General features: G+C 36.3%; 3 protein-coding genes across 4 annotated transcripts in view; 1 reads left to right on the top strand and 2 right to left on the bottom strand.

Annotated features, from left to right (window-relative positions):
- LOC104914906 (zinc finger SWIM domain-containing protein 6-like) overlaps nt 1–17589 on the bottom strand; it is a 537827-nt gene that overhangs the window by 323380 nt on the left and 196858 nt on the right. The gene's annotated exons all lie outside the window — the stretch shown is intronic.
- Nucleotides 1–17589, bottom strand: part of LOC104914911 (zinc finger SWIM domain-containing protein 6-like) — a 490619-nt gene that overhangs the window by 305644 nt on the left and 167386 nt on the right. The gene's annotated exons all lie outside the window — the stretch shown is intronic.
- ERCC8 (ERCC excision repair 8, CSA ubiquitin ligase complex subunit) lies at nt 27–15414 on the top strand. Of its 2 annotated transcripts, none has more exons than XM_010725448.3 (9): nt 27–254; nt 2171–2266; nt 2400–2501; nt 6735–6858; nt 8529–8610; nt 9702–9770; nt 11787–11853; nt 14282–14385; nt 15171–15414. In XM_010725448.3, exons 1-9 carry the CDS (start codon nt 178–180, stop codon nt 15350–15352), a joined length of 903 nt encoding a protein of 300 aa, XP_010723750.1. In that variant the 5' UTR covers nt 27–177; the 3' UTR covers nt 15353–15414. The 2 variants fall into 2 exon arrangements, with proteins under 2 accessions (XP_010723750.1, XP_010723751.1); XM_010725449.3 differs by lacking the exon at nt 27–254 and adding an exon at nt 412–485 and having other exon boundaries at nt 15171–15409.

Genomic DNA, 17589 nt, shown 5'->3' with positions numbered 1-17589 from the left:
CAGCTCCGCCCCCGCTGAGTCAATCACGTGACCCTACTCCGTCAGCTCCTCCCGCTCGCTGGCGGACATGCAAGCAACACCGCTCACGATTGGCGGAAGCCTTCCTACCTCCAGCCAATCCCGGCCAGTACAGGCCCAAGATGGCGGAGCGGCGCCGAGCGGCGGCATCGTTCTACCATGTTGGGGTTTATTTCGGCTCGTCAGGCCGGGCTCGACGATCCCTTGCGGCTGCGCCGGGCTGAGTCTACCCGCAGGTAGTGAGGCCTAGGGGAAAAGGCTGAGGAGGGGTTGCGTGGGGCGGGCCCGCAGCGGCTGCTTCATTCTTGAGGGCCGGCCTGAGGCGGGGCTCGGGGCCGTCCTCTCTTCGGCGCGAGCCGAGGGCCGGGCTCTGCCCCATTGCCTGTCCCGGAAGCGGGGCGAGCTGGGGCGGAGCGGGCGGCAGTCCTCCAGTGTGACCTGGCGCGATGCCCGGCAGAGGCTGTCCGGTACGCGCCGGTACTCATCCGGGAAGGGTTCGATGGGATGAGTGTTGGTAGTTGGGAATTGCCCTGGGGCAGGCGGATGAGTGGTGTGTGACTGGGTTGGACACGGACGGCGATAAGGTGCGGCACGGTGTCACTGCCTGTTCTGCCTTAGCGCACTCCGAGGCTGTTTCCACTGACGTGTGACTGTGCCGTGTTTCACGAAAAAGCGAGACCTAGAGAGACCTAGGTGGTGCTTGGACTCATGCATCAGCTCGACCTCGATTTTCCCGTAACCACACCTGTTGGCTGCTGACAAAAGAGTTGGATGCGGGATTGTTCTGTTTGTATAAGCTTTTCTGGAAAGTGGTGACTGAAGAGAGGGGCTTATTGGTACAGCTGTCAAAGATAGTAAGGTGATGATATTTGGTCATTAGTAAAGAATCTGTTTTGCAGCTGTTCTTCAAGATAAATGAGGTAAAGCCAGTCTCTGTATAGTTGCTTACTGGACTGCATCTGTCAGCTGGAAGGATTTGTGTTGGATCCTCATACCAAGGTTGCTGTGTGCTCACCTGTGTATTTGCCTTCAGTTGGAGTTTTGTGACTGTGTATGGAAAGAATCTCTAATATAAATAGATTATCAATAATAAAGTATGCAATTTATAGTTGTAATTGGTGGAATTGCCCTAATTCAGAAAGCTCATTTCTGGTTTCCATTGTATCAAAATAGGTACTTTGTGCCCCTTCAGCTTCTGTGTAGCATTCAATGTTGAGAAAGAAACAAAATGGGCACAGTTTATATTGCTACAAAAAAACCACATACCTAACTATTTTTACCTCCTCTGCTATTTTCATTTTGAATTAATAGGAATCGCACATCATCTTCAATAGATTTAACGCTTGAAATGTAGTTCCAAAACATTTATTTAAGATGAGATATTGCTTCAGTCTTGAGCTCAGAAATTTTAAGTATTTTGTGAATATCAAAATTCTCACATAATTCTATTCCATTCTACATATTTTGAACTAGCTTGAAGCATGTCTGTGCATACTGTTGATCATTCTGCATCTAACACTTCAAGCTTCCCACAAAAAGCATTACAAGATAATAGAATTTTTCTTGATCACAAGATCAGGAAACTATTGGAAGCTTCACCATGTGGATAGTGTAGGTTTTTTTCTTAATACTGAAGAAAGCATAACACGGAAAATAGTGAACACACAAAGTAGTAGTAAAAGATAGTAGTGAGATTTATTAAACTATGTACATTTGTCCACTAGGTGTCCACAGTTCCAAGTAGGAGTGATGGTACATAATGAAGCTTGCAAGTAACTAATATTTGTTACAAAAATGACAAATACTTATTAATGTTCGCCCTACCTGTATTTTTTCAAACTGCTTTCTTGTTTTGATGCTTCATGTGTTGACCTCAAATGCAGTTTTGATATTCCTTTGAGCTTCTCTTACATATTTTCTTGCCTCTTAACTTCTGACAATACCAGTGATAAAATACTTTTTCTACCAAACTTTTAATCTTGTTGTGCGTCTCTGTAAGTTTACTTTGCAAGAATAAATAGATGGGTTGTTAGATGCACTGAGGGAGGATGAAACCATGCTTTGCGCTGTGTAGTTACATAGTGATATCTTAAAAATCTGTTGATATTTTTTCATTTCACTTTTCTGATAATTTTTCTTCTATTTTTTTCAGGGTTCTAAGCTTAGAATTAAATAAAGATAGAGATGTGGAAAGAATACATGGCAGTGGTATTAACACCCTTGATATTGAGCCTGTTGAGGGAAGATAGTAAGTATATACTTAAGTTTGGCAAAAATCACTTCGCTATGCTTGGCCATTATTTTTCAGCTGAATCCTTAATTACGGTTAGCAGATGGAGGTCTTACCTTTTGTAATTCATGTGTTTTATTTATATTTTCAGCATGTTATCAGGTGGCTCAGATGGTGTTATTGTTCTTTATGATCTTGAAAACTTGAGCAGAAAACCAAATTACACATGTAAAGCACTTTGTTCTGTGGGAAGGTAAGTACTCAAAGAAAAAACTATTTAAAGTTAATGTTGATATGCATTGTAAGACTAGCACCAAATTAACAGATTAATATGCATGCTTATGTCTAGAATAAAGAGGCTTTATACAAGAAATATTTGGTGATGGCTAGCATTACAGATTACTTTTCTGGCAAAAAGAAAAATTCTAGAAACTTTGTAAAGATATGTGTCATTTTCTACATAGCAAAAGTTACTTGTTATATCTTTGCAGTGAGTATTTATTAATATTGTTTGAGCAGGTCTCTGGCAGTTTCACTTTGGGGCTGTGGAACTATTCCTTGCATTCTACAATATATATATAATTTTATGTATTTTGGAATAGTTATACGTTTAAACAAAGGAAAATTGATTTTGCATAGTTGCTCAGCAGATGGGAAACAAAATCTAAGGTTTGTAGTTGTTGGTTTTATTTTCATTTTCTCTGTTACTGGCTTTACAATTGCTTATTTTAAGTTCACCAGGTTAGTACCATCTTGTCTAGTTGCAGTACTAATTAATACATAACTTTTCAGGAATGTTTGAATGAGGCCAGATATGTTACTGAAAAAAGGAGTCATATTTTTCTGAAGACTTGAGGTATTACCATGCTAGTTAAAAGAATCAATATAAAGACACAAAACCTTTATTGCTGTGTGAGACCATTCTGCAGGTAGTGTAGATTTATAGATTATTAGCTTTAACTCTTCCAGCAAAATCTGTTTTTAATTTGTGCTTAGATTTTCTATTAGGTTAGGACTTTATCTAAGAGTAACAATGACATCTATCCAACTTTGTAAAAGATTAGTACCTGCATTTTCTCCTTGTGTTTTCCTAGCCTTTAAGTTATTTGAGGTTTAAGAACTTGGTGAGTGATATCAATAAGCACAGAACATATCTATAATAGTAAAAGCCTCAGATTGATATGTTGGGCAATAATAATAATAATAATAAAAAAATAATAGAACATGAAAAGAAACAAATGCATAGGAACATAATCTGCTGCACTTACCAAGTGTTGTGTGTGTGAGACTACTAGAACAAAATAACTTAAAATTGTAGTTAAGAGCTAGTAATGAATGTGTATCCCTGAAACAAAAGTGAATTCTGGAACAGACACAGAAAACCGAAGAAACACGTGTGCTAACACACAGTATAAGAAAAATGATTAATCTGTACTAAAATCATCCTTTATTTCCTTATCAGTCTAGGCAGTTGAAGCATTCCATACTTGAAAATTCTATTTCAGTATGGCTAGTTGGCAGTGTATCTCTTGAGTAGGTGTTTATTTATATAGATCCATCTTTTATTTCTCATCACTTGTACAGAAGATTAAGTCATAGTAGTAGTCTTATTTCACATAGAACAATGTTCTGAATGATGATGTTATTTTTTAAAGTTACTGTAGTAAGCTTTATGCCTTAAATTATTATTATGCTTTATTCAAAGTATTTGTCTAGTTTCCTTGTATGTTTTAAATACTTACTGCAGCTAATTAGCTACATATATAGCTTCAGATATTGGAATATTATCTATGCAGACTTCTGACACTATAAATGAATTTTTGATTACCAGTGAGAAATACTTTTGATCTGATTGTTTCTTATCTTTAAAATGCATGATAATGACAAGCTAAAAGGATTTGTCTGTGATCCGAGTTTGCAGGGCACAAAGCAACTGTGGTTAGGAAATTGCTTTAAGAAAAAGTTCTTGTTTGGTATCCTGTGAGGATATTTCTGAGTAGATTCTGACCTGGGACAGCTGAGGGTCCAGTAGTTTAGACCGTTAGAGAAGGTGATTGCTAAGATTAGATTGCAACATACCTAATGTTTCTTACATAGATTTGGAGTCACCATTGGAATAGAAGTTTTCTAAGTTTTTCCTTCCTTGTTCTGAGTCAGCACTCCAACCTTGGTTTCACTCCAGCACTTGGTTTCATATGATTCATGCTGTCATGTGGCAAAAACTGACATTTAAGAGTAAACAAACTTTACCAGCTTCTTGATAACAACATAGATGATGCTTCTGTAGGTCTTCTCTGGTTGAAAACTGTCCAGGATGAGTCAATATCAGTGACTTTACTGTTCATATAATTCATTCTGTATTTTTCTTACATTAAAAAGTTGGTATTTCCTTACCAGTGGGGAAAAACACTGCATATAAAATAAAGTAGAAAAAATATACAGCTCTGAGAGATGAAGTGGAATGGCACATGGCCACTACTAAGCCCAGCTTGACCGAAGGTGATTCCAGCAGAGCTACTCAAGAGAGAATGTAAAAGAAATGATGATTTTGATATAGTGCTGAACACAGTCCAGTTTTGTACACTGGAATTTAATGGACAAAGATGGTAGTTAGTTCAATGAATTTAGTTTTTATTGGACAATGAATTGGGATATTTCTGCCTGGATTTGTTCAAATGACTCTACAAGAGTTAAGTTCATACAGAGTTGGGTTTGATTTCTTGGCATTAGAGGTACTGAAGATTTTCAGCTTGCTCCCCTGTAGAATAGGTGCTCAAAATGAGGGGATGCTAAGCATTGTGGCAAAGTAACAGGCTGTAACAGGGTAATCACTTAGAAATAACAAGGAGAAGTTATTAAACTAAACTCTATAGTTCCTCAGTAGTTTTTAGGATTGTCAGTGCTGGTTTAAGACTCACTCTTTTTAAAGACATAAGATATCTTCTGTGCTTTCTAGCAACCCAAGTAAACAGGAAGCTTTATTAGCTGAGGTGTAGTGCCAGATCTATGCAGATCTGGATCAGTATTTACACAATGATTCCCTTGCAATAGTTGTCACTTTGGAGGCCAGGAAACTTGAAAGTATTGAAGAAATCCTGTGAGATCTTCACTAGCTTGAGATGGAGCCAGTTGGACTGCTTTAGTATGTATGCTGGGTCTGACTGGGGTGGAGTTATTTCTTTTCATAGTAGCTTATGTGGCGCTGTGTTTTGAATTTGTGGCCTAAAGAATGTTGATAATACACCAGTATCTTAGCTGTTTTTGAATAGTACTTAAGGTAATTGAGGCTTTCACTGTTTTTCACTCTGACCCCTCAACAAATAGATAGGGGGTGGATGATAGATTGTGAGGGAGCGTGGCCCAAGTGCTTGATCTGAATTAACCAAGGAGATATTCCATATCATACAATGTCATGTGAACTTGGGATGGCAAGGGGAAGGTGGTGGATAGAGTGAGGGAAAGGTATGTTTTCAAGGGCTTGCTATTGCTTTGGGGTTGGCTGAAGTTCAGTTACTTGGTGGTGAGCAGCAGCTTTTATTTTATTTATTTATTTATTTTTATGATGTTTGTTTAGCTTAGTTGTTTGTTTTATTTCCCTTTGATTTATTAAACTGTCTTAATCTCAGACAATAGGTTTTCTCAGTTCTGTGTTTACAGTTCTCTCTCCCATCCCACCTGGGGGAAGTGAATGACTGAACAAGAAGCTCTGATGGTGCTTTTCTGCCCACCAGGGTTAACTTGACAACATGTTGCTTCTGAATCTGGGAGGGTGGTACTGGACCCTCAGGCTGAATCCATGTGGATCCAGCTCAGATACTTGTGGCCTACCAGGTATACAGAGCTTCCTATAGCATTTAGAATCTGGTTGAATCATGTTCCTGGAGCTGTAAATGTTGGCTCTGGTGTCCATTATTCCCAGTAGTATCGATGTATTATTATTTATATTACTTTTCGTTACTATATACAGTTGAATTGAGTGTTTCATTTGTAAATGCAAAAAACAAACAAACAAAAAAAACCCTCTCAATAACTCAGTCTACTGTTGTTTGGTAGCTTCAATTACTTGAAATTCCAGTAATTGTGTAGCTGTAATCATTTGCTAACTATGGTTTTTTTGAACTGTTTATGTGATTGTATATTTCAGTGGGTTTGGTTCTAAGACAGTGGGATTCCACAAATGTAGGTAATCTGTAGTGTTAGGTTTTAACCTTAAACATTACAACTTTAAGAGTTGAAAAATTTCAAAAGATACTACTGTCTTTTGTGCCCCAGATTCAGTCTTAACTTGTGACATGCTATCAATACCGTATTTTTAAGGGATAAATGATTCATGCTTTCTGAAATAAGGGCTCTATGAAGTAATTTACATTGACTGTTTGGAAATTGAGACACCAGTTCATCTTGAAAACTTAGTATAATTAAAACAAAGAAACAAGTTATTAGCCAATTATCAAGACACTAACCAATTGAAAATCTTTAATTTTAGGAGCCATCCTGATGCACATAAATTCAGTGTGGAGACAGTCCAGTGGTATCCTCATGATACTGGAATGTTTACATCGAGCTCATTTGATAAAACCTTGAAAATATGGGATACTAATACTTTACAGGTAAGAGAATTTCTTTGCTTTTTAGGCTTTTTTAATACATGTCATTTATTCCACATTCGTAGTTCACCCTGAACATGACAGAACTGGGCATTTAGGAGGACAAAAACCAGCCAGTTGTGAGATCAGCAGTAGTGTGGCATTGTACATTAGTGTGCACCTGTCTGTATCAGGGGACCCGATTGCCTAAATTGTATGGGAGTTTGGAGCTCTTAGGACAGTTTCTTTTTTTTTTCTTTTGCTGTGAGCAGGAATGTAGCTAGTTTATTCTATGCTACAGAAATTATTTATTTGTCCACCAAGAGCTGTCAGAAGCTCTTGTTCCTTCTTAGGAATTGTGTTTCTCTCAGGAAATACTGAGTTTTATTTGTTTGAGTTGAACTGTGTAGCAACAGTACAGCAGAGCTAATTATTTTTGTTAACTAAGATGTAAATAATGCTTTAAAAGGACTGGTCGTCTTGACATTTGAAATTAAAGAGGACAAAGTGTTTTATATGCAGAGCACTAGTCAAACAAGTTTAGAGAGGACATGCTGGGTCACTGAATCCAAAATTCTGTTGTTCTGACCATTACAGACACTCTTTCTCAGAGTGAATTGTTGGAGAATGAGAGAAAGCAGTGAGAAAATGTTAACTATTGTAACCGACTTAATTAGAGTTAACAGATTTTGTAGGCTTTTAGGTTTTTCAGATTCATTACTCTTAGCACCTGATTGCTGAGCTATGCATTTATTGTTTTTGTTTGTATGCACCTATATTAATGAATTTACACTGACAGTGTTTGAATGTTGTTTCAATGCATGGTGAAAGAATTAAAAAAAAAAAAATCTGTCATCCTAGAAACACGATAGAGAATGACTTTTGATCTCTTTTTATGAGACGTGAGGCTATGTTTGCAATCACTAGATATTCTTTTAGGTATTGTCTTAAATGGAAAATTCTGTTCATATTTCTGGTGTCTCTGTGAGCATCACTTACTTAGAAAATACAGTGTTTGTGTGAAGGTTACTGATTCTTCCACAAAATACATACAGCTCAGAGTGAAGTTCTTTTCTTTTCCATGGAGTATTTTAGACTGGGATGACAGAGCAGTTGTACCGGGAAGTCATTGTGCTGATTATTAAAGCCATTTTTGTATTTCAATATTTTTAACACTGATAAGGCAGCTCATCACTATGTGTGGGCTTTTTTGTTTTCTATGATGTTGTTGTTTGTTTATTTTATATATCAGTATAGATCTATATAGATCATACATTACTTTTCAGTATGAAACTTAGCATGTCAGATTTGTGAGCTAGCTTGAGAATAAGCTTCTGGGTTTAGGCTAAGCTCGCTTCCTTGTTGACTTTAGTCTTTGTGCTGCAACTTTCTTGTTTGCTCTCTTTTGATCTTTGATAATCCTTACATCTTTTCCAGTGATGTTTCTGATGAGCTTCTTTGGGCTTTCTTCTGGATCACTTTCCAGCACTGGCATAATTGTCTGGTGTTATGAACAGACTTACGTAGTTTGCAGCGTTTGTGTGATCAGATTTCTAACCAGGCCAGTTATTGTTAGTGTACAAATAGGAATATTTGTATTTTATTTGTAGCCATCCCTTGGAAAAAACAATAACAAAGATGTACATTCCGATAATGTATTTGTACTCTGACTAATTTGATCTTTTTATTATTAGCCTGCAGATGTATTTCAGTTTGAGGAAACAGTCTATAGCCATCACATGTCTCCAATTGCTACAAAACATTGTTTAATAGCAGGTATGTGGGTGTTACAAGAATTTTATTATGTACTTAGGTAATTGTGATAAAAAGCAAGTAGCATTCAAATTTCTTGTTCCTTTCCTGTCCTTCTTATGTAATTTCAGCCTTCATAAAAAAGGCATTGTTAAAATATCTTCAGTTGTTTGGATGATATTCATGAGAGTATGGTATTTAGTCTTCTGAAATAATGTATCATTCCATTCATGTTCTAGATGAAAATTCCTAGCTAGATAACCTTTATGTACTTAAGTAACACTTAAGGGTTATTGTGTCACAGAATCAATCACACACAGCATCACAGAGTTGTAGGGGTTGGAAGGGACCTCTGAAGATAACGTAGTCTAACCTCCACTAAGGCAGGTTCCCTAGAATAGTTTACCCAGGAAAGCATCCATAGAATCATAGAATCGCCAAGTTTGGAAAAGACCTTCAAGATCATCCAATCCACCCACCATCAATGTTTCCCAATAAACCCTGTTCCTTAGTACCTCATCTGTGTGTTTCTTTAACATCTCCAGGAACAGTGACTTAGCCACACTTTTGGGTTCATTTCCCTGGTGCAACTTGAGGCCCTTCCCTTTCATCCTATCACTAGTTACGCTGGAGAAGAGGCTGGTCACAACCTCCTTTCAATATCCAGTCTGTTCAGATCCCTCTGAAGGGCCTTCCTACCTTCAGGCACATTGACTTTCTCCCATTTTGGTGTCATCTGCAAACTTAGTGAGAGTGCACTCAATCCCATCACCCAGGTCAATATTGTATGTGTGTATGTATTGCTTACAACTGCAGGATGTTACTATGATTAGACATAAAATATTTAAATATCATATTTTTAAATCTCAAGATACATCAGTACTGTCTTATTTGCCCCCAGTTCATACTTTTTGTTTATTGTAGGGTAAATTTACTTGGCCTGAAAATGTAATTCTGTTGCAGAATGAGTTGCTTTGACTAAATGAACAGTTATGCAGCTGTCATTTTTCTTCTGTTTCTTTGTCATTGCTGAGATTGAGTTGTTGTTCTTTCAAATGATGGTTGTGTTGAGGGTTTTTTTTTTTTTCAGCTGTCTTTGTTTCTCTTGTTTACAGTTGGTACCAAAAGCCCCAAAGTACAGCTCTGTGACTTGAAGTCTGGATCCTGTTCTCACATTCTGCAGGGTACTTTTTAGTCTGAAACATAAAATACTAAACAATAACTACTTTGAGTAAACCAGGCTCTATAAAGAAACACTATATACAATGTATTCTTTGTAAGTAACATAACTGATGTATTTAGTGTCAGTTGTGAAAGTTACACAGTGTTAAAGATTCTTCTGGGTGTTAGTCCTAGTGCGGACAAATTGGAGAACACAAATGTTAATGAACAGTTACTACAGATGTTGGGACATTTTCATGATCTAATCAATAGTAATTGCTGTTTATTACGCAGTTAAGTATGGATCTGGTTTTTGTGTGCATGTAAATTCAGTACAGGAGGTGGGTGTTTTTGAATTTGTGTATTTTTAATAAGAAAATCTTCTGTTTTAACAAAATAACCTGTGAAGATTGTTGCATGGATTTTTTTCTTCGTAATTATTTTTAGAGGTTTCTCTGTAGAAAGCTACTATTATTTTTAGAATAATCATATCTAATTCTTTGCGTTGATTTAATTAGGTAAGTAGTAGGATTTTATTATTCTGTAATCCATTCGTTTTTGTACTTAGACAGATTTGCCCTTAATATGTTTTTCCTAATATTTATTGTTTGGAAATGAGTATGACATATGGCCAAGTAATGGAAAAGCAACTAATATATAAGAAACAAAGTGATTCGCCTAACTCTAAACTACATAACAGGAATGTATTTATATGACTTAGTCTATTTTGCAGCAATATGTTTCTGTTGTTACATGAAGTATATTTATAGTCCTTGCATTTATGTTTCTCTAGACTTCCTATTGTCTAAATTTGTTTAATGTTTTTGATGTACACAACTATGTACACGTATGTATGTTGCTTCAAAAGTAGTTTCCTATATATTTATTTGTTAAGCACAATAGATACCAAGAACACAATAACACTCTTTAATAGAGTGAATTCTCATTTACAAAATAATTTTTCAGCAGTTACCACCATTAGTTCTACATTTTGCCAGTGATAAACAAAAACCTGCATGCCATACTTATAAAAATGTGCATGATCATTTGGAACGTGGTATGTCTTTCACGTTGCTGTCATCACTGCCTCTCATGCACCAGCCATTGGCTCATTTTGTCCACATCCGTCCATTTGGTCTCCGTAAATGTTCAGCTAGTGTCAATACCAGTGGGTGCCATTTTTTCTCACATGGAGGAACTCAGTCCCACATCTTTTGCTTCGTATGTACTATGAACATATGACACTATGGTGTCAGATACCATTTTGTCAGACTGCCCCTCTACTGCTGTATCACATAGCAATGAAATGTAATGGCATAGTGGTGAGAAGGTTCAGCTTCTACTGCCATACCACCAACATCTGCCTATGAGACTGTGGGCCAATGTCGTAAAATAGGTGGCATTACTTTTGAAGTAGCCCTTATGTATACATGCTTGTATGTGTGTATGCATATATATTAATGTTAGTGCTAACCTGCGTTGGATATTTCATTGCGAAGATTACATCTATTTTAGTATCTTAATATATTGAATAGAAGAAGGGGGAATATATCTGAAATTTGGGAGCTGAGTATTTGAGAGTAAGCTGAATAAAGGTTTATTATTGAGTAATTAAGATAAACATTTTTTTTAAAAGACTTGCTGAAGAACTGGTGAAGGTGTTTGTTTTTTTTTTTTCATTTGAGAACATCGGAATTAATACAGAATTTAATAATATTTCTTAACATGGTTGCAATAATTGTGACTATTCTGTACTGTGTCTTATCCAAGCAAAACCATAGTTGTTAAAAATTAGATATAATACTCCTTGTATCACATAGAGTTATTGCAGTTCCACATGAGCAAGGCATAGGAAGGGAAATAACTTCTCTCTCAAAACTATTTGTTTTCACAGTATCCAAATTTATATTGCAATTCAGAAAATTTAGATTATTGTTCTGGATTGATGTATCCTGCAGAATTAAGTTATTTGCATGATTTTTATTTGTGTATAAGTACTTTCCTAGATTATTATCTAAGCCTTCTCATGCTGTTTCTAGGTCACAGGCAAGAAGTACTGGCAGTATCTTGGTCCCCACGTCATGAATATGTTTTGGCAACAGCAAGGTAGGGATGTTGTTATATGAAATACAAACAATGAGAAAATGTAATGTATTTATTGTACCTGCTTTTACATTTCATGTGTGCTTTGGAAGTTAATCTTTATTGTATAGGTCATTTTTGTACCTTTTCAGGTCACTTTTTTAGGACAAGAGCTATTCAAATGATGCTTATTTTATAGGAAGATAATACAGAGTTTTGGAAATATTAATAGCATTAAAAATTATAGGTAAATTATAGAGATGCTTCTTACCATTCATTAGTGTATATATTGCTAATCTGTTTTATAACCAAGTCAAATATGTTTAACTCAAAGTGCCATCCTTGTTAATTGTACTCAATTATGTCAAAAAGCATAGTAGCTTAGATGACATAGTTTACAGAAATAATTCAGTCAGTATGAATTGTATGTTGATATTCTTGAGCCACTTTTTTCATTCAGTCATTTGCAACATAAAAGATATTGGCTTTCCCTATAGCTTTTGCAGTTTTTAGCTTTTCATTGTAATGTGACAATTCTCAATTTCTTGAGCAGCAAGCTTTTTGGGAAATTTTGTAACAGTGCAACTTCATTTCCGCAAATGAAAAACTGTCTTTCACAGACATGGTAGCAAATTGACCTTATTAATTACTCATTTGTTGAAGTCTCTTGAAACAGTTTGCCTCATAGTCATGTAATCGTCAACTGCATCTACCTGTGTTACTATTTTGCTTTATGATAACTGCATATTTAACATGTTTCTCATAGTTCTATTTCCATTTCATGACTCTATTACAGCTGGACTGCTATTTCCTGATAAAATAATGTAGTCTCTTTTTGCCAAGATAAATATCAGTAAGAATTGACAACTTTGAGGTAAAGGAAAGGTAGGGTGGAAAAAATGACTGATACTGCAAAAAAAAAAAAAAAAAAAATCTAGACTGATCTTATTTTATCAGATGAGACTGCTTTCCAAGACAATTGCATATTTGCTTGTGATCACATGAGAGAGGGAAAATAGGCATTTGATTTTTATGTGGTTTGCAGGTGAAACATTACGTTTATCTATATGGTGGTAAGCACTTTCCATAGTTCTGTCACGAGACTGGAACAGTCATGGGAGAGATGTTTTCCAGATATTGTCTGTTCTTTTCAAAGCCTGGAATTAGAGAAGATGTTGATAAATGCTTTTGTGCTCATTAGAATTGGCTTGAAAAGATTTACCAGTAAAAACTACGTTATGAAAGATTGTCAGAGTAGGCTTTTATAGTAAGGAAGGTATGGGTAAGCTCTTGTCAAGAACAGTTCAATGAACTACTTGCATTTCATTGCTCACTTTATGACAAGCATAAACCTCAGTGATATCTCTATTTATGATCTCATCTGTTTGCAGCAAAGGGTCAGCATATTCAGTTGAGATTTCAATTGGAAGTAAACAGAATCAATAGCAGTAGCAAAGGTGAGCACAAAAGTACAAACTAGTCATTAACTTTGTCAGATGCAGAACAGGTATGGAATAATTATAAATTAAAATATTTGTGGTTGTTTTTGTTTTGGTCTGTCAGTACGTTTATACTATGCGCTGTTAATGTATTGATCTAACATGGGAATGCACAGGAAAAAGCATGTTATATTTTATTTAGAAGACAGTTTATGTAAGGAGGTTTGAGTGTACTGTCCAGCTGTGGATCAAGGAGATACAGATGTCCTTGGGGTAAAAAGTGACTTGTGTTTCTGTTTGGGGGTTGTCTGTTTTAGTCCTAAAGTATTGTTAATTGGCTGAGAAATATCCAAATCATTTAAATGCATTTACTTGGGTGACACTGCATTAGAAATGGCCTTTTATACGAATCTACCTCATATTTATACTTGGGAGTCTTGTAGCATGCATGAATTGCTCAAATTAAGGTGCCATGCAAAGTGCACTGCCTGCAGTGCTGCTTTTTAAATGCACGCAGCTTGAATCAAGTACCAACAACTGGTGTAAGTTTTATGGCTGGTGAAGATGTAACATGAGTGTGATTTGGGAACTAGAATGAACCACAGCAGCCTGTGCCTTGGTCTTTTCCTCCTGATGCCACTGGTCACATAGACGATCGCAGTTCTGACAGAAGCCAGCTGTTCCCGGTCAAGCATTATAGATAATGCTAAAACCTGTAGCTACAATTTAATCAGTAGAAGTATTAGGAAGTTTATTCCTGGTTTGCAGGTGTATGCAAAAGTGTTATTCACTCTTCACACAGATGCCTTGAGTGTACTAGATGTAATTATTGATTCATATAAGCAAAAATCTGAAGTCCATCTTTTCACAAAATTGACTGTGTCTGCACGATGAGTAGTTCAGAATAGTCATTGGACCAGCTAAGTGCCAGGTGGGTTGGCTAAAGACAGTTATTGACTTGAGTGGAAGTAATTTTCCTAATGCATACGTTAGTACCAATTTGTTTTTCTTAGTGCTGACAGTAAAGTAAAATTATGGGATGTGAGGAGAGCGTCTGGATGTCTGACTACGCTTGATCAACACAATGGAGAGAAGTCGAAAGCATCTTCTGAGGCAGGTAATACAGAATATAACTGATTGTAATTCATGCCTAACTAGAAGTTTTCGTATATTCCATGAATGTGTTGAATATCAAGACCAACAAGGACAGTTGTGATAACCTATTTGTTACCTACTGCATAACACAGCAGTTCAGTTTTTCTTCAGATACTTCTCTGAAAGAGATTTTGCTTGTGGTTGGAACCCTTGTGTAGAGAAATCTCTTTGAAAACAGCATTATGTCTAACTGTTTGAGCCAAATGATTACCTCAGTCACTGCTTAAGAAATACATAGTAATGTGGAATTAAATCAGAGAGTATAAACTTTGTATATGTATGTATATATTGTGGTTCTGAATGAAGTAACTGAATTTTTGGTAAGCAGATATTTTTTTTTTTCTAGCCCTAAATAAAGATGTGTCTGAATTATATACTGCTGTATAGTGCAGAAATACCTTATCTCAGTGAGCTGATTTCTAGGTACCATAATCAGATGTGCCGTGGTAGAATGGAGCTGGGTTTTAGCTCTTTATCCTTCTTTAAAATGTATGATTTTATCAGGTGAAATCTTTGGAATTTGTTTCTACTAAGCTATATGTAATATGTGCAATGAACGGTTGTATGTGTCAGTTTTCTATGACTGTTTTTCTTTTAAAATATGTAATCCAAGGAGAGTCATGTTTTAATAATCCAAGAGTTAAATTATTAATTTATTTACACATTACTGTTAAACAGTCCTTTCAGTACTGTACATCTAAATAAAAATGTATATACAAAATCTGAACAAATTCTTTTTCCTGACAGTAAACACAGCTCACAATGGGAGAGTTAATGGTTTATGCTATACAAGTGATGGTCTTCATCTCTTAACTGTTGGTACAGATGATCGGATGAGACTTTGGAACAGCTCCACTGGAGAAAATACACTGGTAAGTTACCAAGAATCTTCAGTTAGCTTTTGCTTTGATTTAAAGGATTTCTTTTAACTTCTGTAGTTATCATTACAACTGCATTAGCTGTTTATTTGTTGTCATAAGAGAAATAACATATTTAATACTTTCTGAGCCTTTTTATTTTATAGATTTCTTATTTTTTGTTTACTAAAATAAAGTGTGAAGAAGTCTGGATCTATTTATCTATTTAACAATTAATTATGCTAATTGTACATTCATTATCTGTAAGCATAGATGAAACAGTAAAGAAAATCATAACATGTACTTCAAACAGTAAAGAAAATCATGATATGTGGTGACTACTGGTATAGGGTTTTTTTAAACTTTTAGTTGTCATTGAGGTATGGACATTTGTCCTATAAAAAATACAGTGTTTCATCGATTGACTTTCTGGCTTTCTTGCAACTGTCCTATATTTTTATGAAATCTCTCTTGTGAAGCTCTTCATCTGTGTCAGAATTTTCTGTCTCTTTACATATGCGTTGCTACCAAACAGGAAAAAAACATCTTTGTTCCATAATCCTTTCTATGGCCTGTTTTTTGTTTTGTTTTTGTTTTGTTTATGATGTTTTGTATTTGTTTTTTGTGGAAAACAAAATTAAAACTGGAAAGGAAACTTGTTTTCTATATTTATTCCGAAAGAAGGAAATAGCAGGTAGGTCAATTTCCATGGAATTTTAGCAAGTCGTGTTAGTGCGGTCTGCCATTGCTATTAGGAAATAAAGAAATTTTATCTCTGCTTTAAAAATCTTTTACTTCTACTGCTTAGTTACAGAACATGGCAAAAGTATTCCCTAAAGACATTTAAATGAAAACAGTTATCTGTCTATCCCCATGCTCCCCATATTTGCCAGCTTGTTCGCAGCACTTAATATACAAACATCTTTCTGTCTTCAAATCACCATCACCAAAGAAGTTCGCTCTACTACCACCAGCTGGATCACTGTTTTTTGTTTTTCTGTGCTTGTTAATACATTGACTTGTTTCATAGGCTATTCTATTTTTTTCTTATTTGACATTGAGTAGCGTGATCTTGCCTTTTAAGTCCAGATTTGATTCCATTATCCTGTGATTTACATTGACTAGATTACTGTGTTTTTGCATACCAGCTAGGGGTGTTCTTGAAATAATTTAAGGCACCAGCAAACAAATGTGAATAATCAAAAGGCATGGATTGGAAGGGACCTTAAAGACCATCCAGTTCCAATCCCACTGCCATGAACAGAGTTGCCAGTCACCAGATCAGGCTACCCAGGCTCCCATCCAACCTGACCTTGAACATCTGCAGGGATGAGATGTCCACAGAGTCTTTGGGCAACCTGTTCCAGTGCCTTCTCACTCAGTGTAAAGAATTTCTCCCTAATACCTTATCTAAATCTCCTTTCTTTTAGTTTAAAGCTGTTACTTCTTGTCTTATCACTATCAGACCACGTAAAAAGTAAGTCTCCATTTTTTCTATAAACTCCCTTTACGTACTGAAAGGCCTTTTCTTCAGGCCATTCTAAACAAGCTCAGCTCCCTGGGCCTTGTTCATAGGCGAGGTGATCCAGCCCTTTGATCATCTTCATGGCTCTCCTCTGGACTTACTCCAACAGTTTCGCACAGATGCAGCACCCTGCAATTCTTCATTAAGTTCATATGGGCCCATATTTAAGCTTGTCTAGGTCCCTTCGGATGGCATCCCTTCTTTATATTTTATTATTGCATCACTTAGTTGAGTGTCTTCTGTAAACTTGCTGAGAGTCACTCAGTCCTACTGTTTATGTGACTGATAAGGATGTTGAAGACACTGGTCCCAAAACAGACCTCTGGGGAGAAATGCCTCTCATAAACTGCTTCTACTTGACCACAGCCCTCTGCCTTCAACCATTCAATAAAGTCTTTATCCACAAAAAAATCCAGCCTTTAAATCCTTATCTCTCAGAGATAACGTTGTGGTGAGGGACCATGTCAAAGCCATTACAGAAGTCCAGGAAGATGACATCAGTTGATTTTCCCTTGTCCATGAATGCTATCACCCCATTGTAGAAGGCTACTGGATTGGTCAGACAGGTTGTGCCCTTGGTCAAGCTGTGCTGGCTGTCCCACATTATCTCTTTGTCTTGTGTATGCCTTAATATAGCTTCCAGGAGAATTTACTTGATAATATTTCAGAGGTGAGACTCACTGGTCTTTAGTATGCAAGTAATACAAGCACATACCACAGTCTTGTCATTTCTCCTCCTAGTCCATTTGATCTCCATTTTTTTCTTTTTTTTTTCCCCTTTTTT

The sequence above is a fragment of the Meleagris gallopavo genome, chromosome Z (assembly GCF_000146605.3).
Source record: "Meleagris gallopavo isolate NT-WF06-2002-E0010 breed Aviagen turkey brand Nicholas breeding stock chromosome Z, Turkey_5.1, whole genome shotgun sequence".
Lineage (NCBI taxonomy): Eukaryota > Metazoa > Chordata > Aves > Galliformes > Phasianidae > Meleagris > Meleagris gallopavo.
The sequence above is the reverse complement of the archived record's forward strand: the minus strand, read 5'-3'. Positions and strand labels throughout refer to the sequence as shown.